General features: G+C 33.0%; 1 protein-coding gene across 1 annotated transcript in view; it reads left to right on the forward strand.

Annotated features, from left to right (window-relative positions):
• The window catches only part of LOC106457742 (ankyrin repeat domain-containing protein SOWAHB-like), a 111,216-nt gene that overhangs the window by 66,109 nt on the left and 34,966 nt on the right, over positions 1 to 10,141 (forward strand). The window contains exons 8-10 of the mRNA XM_022383769.1: positions 872 to 961; positions 2,272 to 2,274; positions 7,608 to 7,610. Of these exons, the coding sequence (XP_022239477.1) occupies positions 872 to 961; positions 2,272 to 2,274; positions 7,608 to 7,610 (96 nt within the window). The remainder of the gene's footprint in view (positions 1 to 871; positions 962 to 2,271; positions 2,275 to 7,607; positions 7,611 to 10,141) is intronic.

A 10,141-nucleotide genomic window follows, 5' to 3' on the forward strand; every position in this document is an offset into this window, starting at 1 on the left:
TCATTCAGAAACTATTTCTGTCACTAACGTGTATTCTAGTGGGTGCCCTCCCAGACAAAAAAATCAGTGGACTCTGTATCGCCCCATGCAAAGAAACGTCTTCAAAATACTTTTTTTTATGAATTGTTTACCCGTGTTGTTTTTATTAATGACAATTCAGCACTATCTGATAAATGGCCTATAAGCTTGAAAGTTTGTCAGAATCAAATAGTTTTGGGGCAACTTTTAAAGGTGTCAACTTATGACATCAGTTATTTACTATTTCATAAAAGGCTTAGGCTTGAAATGTAAAAATAGTTTTTAAAGAATTTGATATTCATGTAGTTTTTATAATATCAAATAAACATTACTTGACGAAGGATCTACATTTGAAACACTGACGAAATAAGCAATAAAAAGTTTTGCAGTAATTTGTCCATTTACTTAGTGTTAATTAACAACAACTTTCTCGCGAAAGGTTTAGGCCTAAAACGTCTTTCAGGGAATTCCGTCCAAATTAATAATTTTGTTGCCTCTAAAGACCTCAATCTCTTAAAGATTTTTAATCACGTTTCACTTAGACCTGTCAGAAGACCCAAAGTTTTGTCTCAGGTCTTTGCCCTTCTTATGGAATTCCTTATCTAGTTTCAAAGCCCTGTTCTTTTATGGGGGCAGATGCGCTAAACTTAGAAAATTTATGAATGATTCTTGATATTTTATAAGTATCCGTTGTTAAAATATAAAAACAAAAATTAATTTTCAGTAGTGTTTCCTTTAGTTTTTCGTTTGTTTGTTTTTTCATTAGTTTATACCCACCCTGTGATATGACTAATTTTTTTAGGTGTATATCTTTACTCATTTCATCAAAATTACAATTTATTTTTTTTTGCAGACTGCTTTACATTGGGCTGCTAAACATGGGAATGCCGATGTTGTTAAATTGATGGCAGGAACACATCGTGTAGATGCCAATGTTCGAACTGTAAGTTACTATTCCTAACACTGTTACAGAATCGAGTACCCTGAACGATATAGAACTATGAAGAAACGTAGAATATGTAATAGATGAAAATAAGCCGAAGTTATTTATTCGTACGTTAATTATTCTTAAAGTTATTCGTGTGTTAGTCATACGTATATAAATGTATTATACTTTCATAAGAAAGTTTAATTGTATCATTCAATTTTGATGTCTTTTATCTCGACTAATTTCAGTTTGATTAAGTTTGCTTTTCAAATTTCATCATATAATTGAGGAAAAAACAATCTGTAAAATAATTTTCTAACGTATTGCCATATTATTAATAATACTAGAGAACTGAATGTGAAGATGTCAGATTATTACCATGGTAATGGTGAACCAGTGAAAAGCGATTGAATGTACAAGTTCACTGTTACAATAATACTAGAGAACTGGCTGGATGTGTCAGATTATTGCCACGGTAATGCTTGAGAAACCAGACAGTGAAAAGCCACTGAATGTGGTAGTTCACTGTTACAATAATACTTTAACAAATAAATAAACATGTTTCAAATTAGTTCTAAAATTCCATATAAAACACTGATAATTCTTGACAATACTTCTGCCATAATAAACAAACGTATGAGATTAGTGTTACAATATTAGGGTCACTTGCAGGTGTTGAAAGTTTCATTTCATTTTTGTAATATTATTGTAGTTTGCAGAACTTAAGTTTCAACTCATTATTTCAATATTAGTATTGCTTACAAATCTTGAAAGTTTCAGTTCATTATTTCAATATTAGTATTGCTTACAAATCTGGAAAGTTTCAGCTCATTATTTCAATATTAGTATTGCTTACAAATCTTGAAAGTTTCAACTCATTATTTCAATATTAGTATTGCTTACAAATCTTGAAAGTTTCAGACTCATTATTTCAATATTAGTATTGCTTACAAATCTTGAAAGTTTCAGTTCATTGTTGCAATATTAGTATTGCTTACAAATCTTGAAAGTTTGAGTTCATTGTTGCAATATTAGTATTGCTTACAAGTCTCGAAAGTTTCAGTTCGTTGTTGCAATAATACCGTATGGTAGAGACTGTGTACGTCATATCAGATTGTTGGTACATCAGTAATATAGCAAAGATCATTAGCTTCTTAGCATACAGTTTATGAATATTGATGGCATAGCACCGGCAGAATATAACAATCTGGGAAACATCCTGTCAGTGATTGCTAAGTATATTACCTGGATTTGTTTTTTTTTACTTTTTTCTTCAGGTGGGAGCTTGTTTTTTTTTCAATTTCATAATATTTTTCTGTACTCAGCAAGTTCTTTTTTGACTTCAGTGGCGTGAGCGATAAAGCCCAACGTTCGGCTTTTTATCATGTTTCAATTTACGAGTGCTAGTATGTTTTTTACATTTATTAGTGCTAAGGAAAGAACATTTTATTGTATGTCATAGTTTAAATTTTTATTATCATTTTAATTAATCATGCATAGAGTATATTAACTGTTGACTTCTTTAAGACCTAAGAAAATCTGTGGTTCCAATTACGCCTTGAAAAACACATGGGTATGTAAGTCAGGATTTTTTTAAAAGAATTTTCTACATGAAACGTATATGTTTTTTCTACTTTTATAAAGGTACAGATCTATGCCTTTGAAGAAAATTTACCAGTCAGAAGGATAATCTAATTATTAGAGATAATAATTTAGTTTCTACTATTTTTAACTCAAAAATATTTTCAAATTGATATTTTGTTATATTGTAACATTTATTTTATATATTTCGCAAAGAAAAATGAACACATGTACAAACTTGCATTTCTGCTCGGCACATAAATATTTTTATTTATTGTTTTTGCCCATTAGCATAGATGTATATTTGCTAAGAAAGTATCTTTCATTTGAGAAGAGAATTACACGTTTTGTTTCCTTCCCTTTCTCTGCTTTTATTACCACACGTCCCTGTTTACACCCTTTATGATCTCACGCTTACGATCTTAACAACTACTAATGAAGCTCGGCTTTGAAAATAGCTACAGGAAAAATTTAAATATCATTGGATAGAACATATTCAATTTATTGACGTCAATTTAGAGTGCATAAAATTGTGTTTTTGTGGAATAGAAATTTAATAGGAATTTTTGAAGAATTTGAAACAAACATCTGAGATTTTTACAAGTTTCTTTAGATGGTCGTTTCGTTCTTGGAATTTTTTCGTCTTAGATTATATTTGTTTGAAAGTTACGTACGTTCTGTAAAAAGACATCAAGTAAGCCTAATCGGGTTTTAGTGAGTACAATAGGCGACGGCAAAATAGTCTAGCAACTGAAATCCTTATTTTTTGAATATTATGGTTAAATTTATCGTATTCAAACAACATACGTAAATAAAAAACTTGTTAGTTATTGAAAATAAACTATATTTATTAAATACAGATTGATTTCGAGAAGGAATAATTTAGAAAAAATACCTTTACCTAACATGAAGTGGCGCCATTTTGATAGGTTGGTTGTCGGTCACCAATAAATATTAAATATGCTGCAATCGTTAATATAAAATTTAAAAAGTAGACTGTTTAGTAACATCAATCAAGTAAAAAATTCACTGGATTTATACAATGGAACTGTCTGGTCAACAATAAAAAAAACATTTTAGTTCTAATGAGAATTTTTTCTTTTTTTTGAAACAATGTATTCATCAAAATGTTGGAAATTTCGCGATATAACAATTATAAAAAAACAAAATCTAGATATATACATTTTAAGCCAAAATTAGATATTTAAATAGTTATTTGTTTAATATGCATGCAATTTGTATAAGTATGTCCTGTTTATGGTCTCAATAATTAAGAACAAGAAGCGCCAAGACATAAGTCAACGACATGAGAGAGTAGTAGCTTTAAAATATTTAACACATGTAGTGATATGAATCTGTACCAGACCAAAGGTCAGTAATCATACCGGAGCCCTACTTGATTTTTTCTTTACTTATTGTCTTGTATAATACATAGTTCAATATAATAACAAGGCCTGTATTTGAATGATTTTTTCTTTACTTATTGTCTTGTATAATACATAGTTCAATATAATAACAAGGCCTGTATTTGAATGATTTTTTTCTTTACTTATTGTCTTGTATAATACATAGTTCAATATAATAACAAGGTCTGTAGGACCAATAGTTTGTTTATTTTTTAGTGTAAAATGACTATATGTCAACGACTTTACTTTTAGAGATTCCGACCAAAGGGAAGGCAACTGACCGGTAACACCCACTGCTACATTTGGTGTTATTTTTAAACCAATAACAGTAGAATTGTCCACTATTATAACCACCCCACGGCTGAAAGAGCGAGCATGTTCGGCGCTGTGACCCGTAGACTGCGAGTCCTGCGATCTAACTACCAGACCTGGACCAACCGGCTGTTCGGGTTTTTATGAACGGTATTTAAACAGTAAACATTATTTGTCAGAGATCACACATCGTATACGCACCTCTTATAGGCGGAATTATACTCCAAGTAAATCAACTTTATGTTTCACTGTTGAGATATATAATCTCTTGGGCCTAAAAAAATATGTGTGGTTCCAGTTACCTGATCGACCCTGTAAGTTTATGACGCGATAGCAATGACTGTACAGGATACAATTTAAATTGTGACTCAAAATTGGTCATGGCCATTAAAGCGCTTTAATATATTGACATTGTAATAATTTAACCGTTTCCAAACCTTTTCTACGTGGAGGTCTCACCAATTAGCGACAAGACACATATCTTAGTAAACAGTCAACGACATGGCAGTGTAGTAGCTTTCAAACTACTTAACTTACTGAATAACATCGACATATTTAGGGATAAGAAACTGTAGCTAACCAAATTTAATTAAGTGTAAACCACGACGGCGCAAAAAAATCCACCATAACTATCAAGATGCAAGATTTTGTTTACTAGCAACGAGAAGTGAATAAAACTATTGAAATTCTATGATTTTCCAAACTACTTTTTTAAATAAAGATCTCTTCATCTGAATGATTTTTTCTTTACTTATTGTCTTGTATAATACATAGTTCAATATAAAAACAAGGCCTGTATTTGAAAATATGTTTCTTTTCTCTTTCCCTGTCGGTTTGTGTTTCTACGTGGGATCTGTGTCTGATTTCACTGTTCAGCAAGTAAGTATGGTCGTACTGTATATACTTAATTAAACTTATATGTTGATAGGTTCATTAAGTTGCCCCCTTTCACCTCAACAAAGTCAAATTCAGTATTTCACTGTTCAGCAAGTAAGTATGGTCGTACTGTATATACTTAATTAAACTTATATGTTGATAGGTTCATTAAGTTGCCCCCTTTCACCTCAACAAAGTCAAATTCAGTATTTCACTATATAAGAGTATTGTGCTACAAGGTAGTTTTGTATTGTGAAAACCAAGTTTTTGCGTCAACACATCATACCCAAAACGAGTTTTTTTTTGTTTTTTCGAGTCCAAGTTAATGATACTAGGTTATTAAGATTATATTTACGGGATTGGTTTTTATGCAGCTACCCCTCATGTCCAAAAACTTGTGTTAATTTGTGATATTTAGTGAATTTCAAATTATTAAAAGTTAAACTTTTTATGGGTGTTTTTCAATGTGTTGTTTTGTAGTAATATTGGTGATTTATTTACTGTGTTCAGTATAAATCAAAGGCTGATTATTTGTCAGTTTTTTTAGGGGGGAAGCATAAATTTTGTTGTAAAAATTTATATTTTAGGTATAGAGGCTAAGATATAATAGCAATGTAATAGTTTTATTTAAAAGTGGATATCTATAGGCTCAAATGTAATAGTTTTATTTAAAAGTGGATATCTATAGGTTCTTATAATCTCCCCTAACATATGTTATTCTTTCTTAATAATTCGGTTGACATGAACTACCCCCCCCCCCTCCATTGAAAAAAAACTAGTTTTTGAGTATGAAAGGTTGCTGCACAAAACTACCACAGTTATTATAGCTTGTTAAAAATATTACCTAACTTTTCTACTGTTTTCTCGATATGGTCTTCTACTGTTTCCAGATTTATTAGGGTAGAATACGGTGTTTCAGTTAGTCTCTTAGTACGTTTTCAACAAGAGTATAAATTCTCCAAAGCAACAAGACTATTAATCTTAAATTCGATGTAGGTCTTAATTAAAGGCACGTTGAAAGTAGTTCAACATGGATGCCTACGTTAATATATTCGTGCTTTGATGTTGGATACAGGGATCGGCCGAGAATTTCCGAGTTTAGCCATTGACAGGAAAGTATAAGATTCACTGATTAAGATCATTTAAATATAGTTTTAATAATCAAAAAATGAATCAACAGAAATTTTCTACATGAAATTTCTTTTTTACACAACTCCAGAAAACGTAAAGTTCAACATAAAAACATTGGAGTAAAAAATCCCACGATAACAGCGTCTAACTATAAAGAGACGTTATCAATAATTCAGTTGCTATTTGTGGTATGATATATAATTAGATACTGTCAGAAGAAGGTCCTTTAAGTTGGCCCCCAACAAACAAAACATTTTTTGTGCAGTTACCATTTTGCAATACTTGTCTCCCCCTCCAATGGGCACAATACATAATATATATATATAAATTTAGGGCTTATTTTGTGCCAAAACAGAAACGAAATATTGCGATTTAAACTTGGGTGTGTGTGACTTAATGAAAAATTCAACAAATAGTAGTTAGTGTTGTGTAAGTCATGTTCCAAGCTAAACAAACGAAGTAATTTTACTCAATATGAAAAAAGCTGATGAACTCCTGGCAAGAATAAATAAATAAATATAAACTTCAAAAATTCCGAATAACAGTATTATCTTACTAGAAGTTACGACAATTTCTGATTTTCAGTTTTCTTTTTAAAGCTCTAAGTGTTATATTACATTTTCTCAGCACTAATACTATCCAATAACACACGAAGTTCCTCCGCCGATTCCGTTACCTTACACAACAAACAAATAGGATACATGAAGAGGATAAATATGCATAAAATCTTCACATTTCTACGCCTGGAAAGGCCGTACAATTCTGAATTATTCCCCAGAGTCAGTAAATGCTGTAAATTTAACATAAGTTGTGTAGCTTTGCGACTAAAAAAAATAGTCTCCCAAACGCCCACTATTTTTTCGAGAAGCTTGATTTAAAGTTGCATTGTTATTTATGGCATCATCCAAGAAATAAAGCCACATTTACTTTGTAGAATAACCTGGTGGTTGAGGCGTTCGACTCGCAATCTGAGGGTCGTGGGTTCGAATTCCCGTCACCGAACATGCTCACCCTTTCAGCCGTGGGGGCGTTATAATGTGACAGTCAATCCTACTATTCGTTCGTAAAAGAGTAGCCCAAGAGTTGGCGGTGGGTGGTGATGACTAGCTGCCTTCCCTGTAGTCTATCACTGCTAAATTAAGGACGGCTAGCGCACATAGCCCTGGAGTAGCTTTGCGCAAAATTCAAAACAAACTTTAGAGGACAAAGCTATTTTCTTTAGATAGGGTAGCAATGAATACATTATATTTTTATTTTACTGCTAAAACAACATCAAAACTAAAAATGAATTTTGTTTTATTTTTTATCCTTGTTCGGTTCCTGATCGACTACTATCGGTTCGTCGTGTATCTAAGGGGGTAAGTACAACTCCGGTTTGTTTTTAGTTAGTTAGAAATACTCGCCATAAGTTTCTTGTGAATTATTGATATAATTTTATACTCTAAAGCCATGCACGTGCTACACGAGCATGTGATGCTCCATTGTATCTCCCCACTGAGAATGTACTTTTTTTCAGATTGTTCTAAAGAAAATATTGTAAAATTTGTTGTGACTGAAAAGTTTTTCTCCCATTTGTTTAACGTGAAGTTAATGAGTTTTATTTTTAGGTTTCATTTGTTCCAAGGTAATTAACCGAGAACGTTTCTTTCTACGGACTTACAACACTAAACTCCGAGGTTCGATTCCCCGCGGTAGACACACCAGATGCCCCCCCCAGTAGCACAGCGGTATGTCTGCGGACTTACAACGCTAGAATCCGGGTTTCGATACCGTGGGCAGAGCACTTATAGCCCTTTTTGTAGCTTTGTGCATAACTACAAACAGACACACCAGATAGCCCGATGTGGCTTTGCACTAAACAAACAAACAAACTTTAAGACAACATTACGTGCAATATATAAATATATATATAACAGTTATTGTCGTATTCAAGACCCATTGATTTCAATGCGATTAGTAACAAATGTTCAAAAACTAAAAGTTAATAATAAGTGAAATAATATCGTTGCTCTAGACATCGTGTGATACGTAATGTTTTGTGTGGAGCGATGGAAGCTATCCTTTCTCTTACCCTGAGGGACCACATTTTAATCATTCTGTATGCGAGATTCTTTTATGGTCCTCTGTCTGTCCTCCTCCGGTGGTTCAGCTGTAAGTCTGAGATCTTATAAAGCTAAAAACTTGGTTTCGATACCCGCGGCAGGCAGAGCACAAATAGTACATTGTGTATCTTTGCGCCTAACTACAAAGAAATAGTGAATCCACAAAAATGACGACACATAAAGGACTTAACGTTGCAATTTGTACGTCAGTAAAACGTGCGCATGCCATGAATCACGAGAAGAATTATGTACTCTGTAGGCTACAGCATGAGATGAACTTCAAAGCAAGAAATAAAAATATTTGTTACTCTTAATTTTTGTTTTATTTACTCTGGAAACAGAACACTTTTGGGGACACTGTGGAAGTACATTTCTTATTACTCTAGTTTTGACTATTTCTCGATTATCTATACCTTATTCTACTAATGGATATCAAAATTTTTACTGTTTGTTATTGGTATGCCACCGATATCAACATTTTAATTTAACCGTTTTCGAACAATGTTTTACTAAATACCTCTTTAGCATCAATATTTTGGTATTTTATCAGACAGTAAAATACTGATACTAAAAAGTAAGGTATTTTATCAGACAGTAAAATACTGATACCAACGACTAAGTTATTTTATTAGACAGTAAAATATCGATACCAATGAGTAAAGTATTTTATTAGACAGTTTACTTTTTGGTGTCAGTATTTTACTGTCTGATAAAATACCTTACTTTTTGGTGTCAGTATTTTACTGTCTGATAAAATACCTTACTTTTTGGTGTCAGTATTTTACTGTCTGATAAAATGCCTTGCACTTGGATATCAACATTTTACTATTTCATAGAAATACTCTAGTATTTTACTGCATAGAATCTGATTTTACTGTTAAACATCAACAAAAATTGATATATGGACTTAATCGTTTCGGTACATTTCTACTCTTGCCCCCCAGTGGACTTACAATCCTAGAATCCGGGTTTCGATACCCGTGGTGGGCAGAGCACAGATAGCCCATTGTGTAGCTTTGTGCTTAATTACAAACAAACAAACATTTCTACTCGCATCGTTACATCATTTCTTTGATATCGATATTTCATCCACTGATGTGAAATATTTATATTTTTCCCTTTACATCTTTTCAGAACATAGTTACCATAATACCAGTTAATCCTTTTAAAGCTACGAATGATAAATTTGTCATACAACTATCTGTGTTTTTTTTTTTCTCTCCCCAAACATCGAATTTGTGAAAAGGCGGCACCAACCGGAGAACAACAATCCGACTTGTACAACCGTTAGGGGAGGTAGAACAACAATCCGACTTGTACAACCGTTAGGAGAGGTAGAACAACAATCCGACTTGTACAACCGTTAGGGGAGGTAGAACAACAATCCGACTTGTACAACCGTTAGGGGAGGTTAGGCGGAGCTCTGCCAGCGGTTCGGTAACTCCGTGTATCTCTTCGGTGCGGTTCATAATTTCCTTCGAGGAACGTGACAGCTGTTTGAGATGCGAACCGACTTGTACAACCGTTAGGGGAGGTTAGGCGGAGCTCTGCCAGCGGTTCGGTAACTCCGTGTATCTCTTCGGTGCGGTTCATAATTTCCTTCGAGGAACGTGACAGCTGTTTGAGATGCGAATACAGCGCTTGGAAAGATTGGCTTGATTAGAATGTTGCCAGCAACAGCTCCCAACCCATTACATGTCACGTTTTTGCAGTTACTATACACCTGGAAAAAAGTTAAGCACCCCCAAATATTTTTCAGGATTGCTTATTGAAAATAAGGTTTAATT

Source organism: Limulus polyphemus, unplaced genomic scaffold (genome assembly GCF_000517525.1).
Source record: "Limulus polyphemus unplaced genomic scaffold, Limulus_polyphemus-2.1.2 Scaffold368, whole genome shotgun sequence".
In the NCBI taxonomy this organism is placed as follows: domain Eukaryota; kingdom Metazoa; phylum Arthropoda; class Merostomata; order Xiphosura; family Limulidae; genus Limulus; species Limulus polyphemus.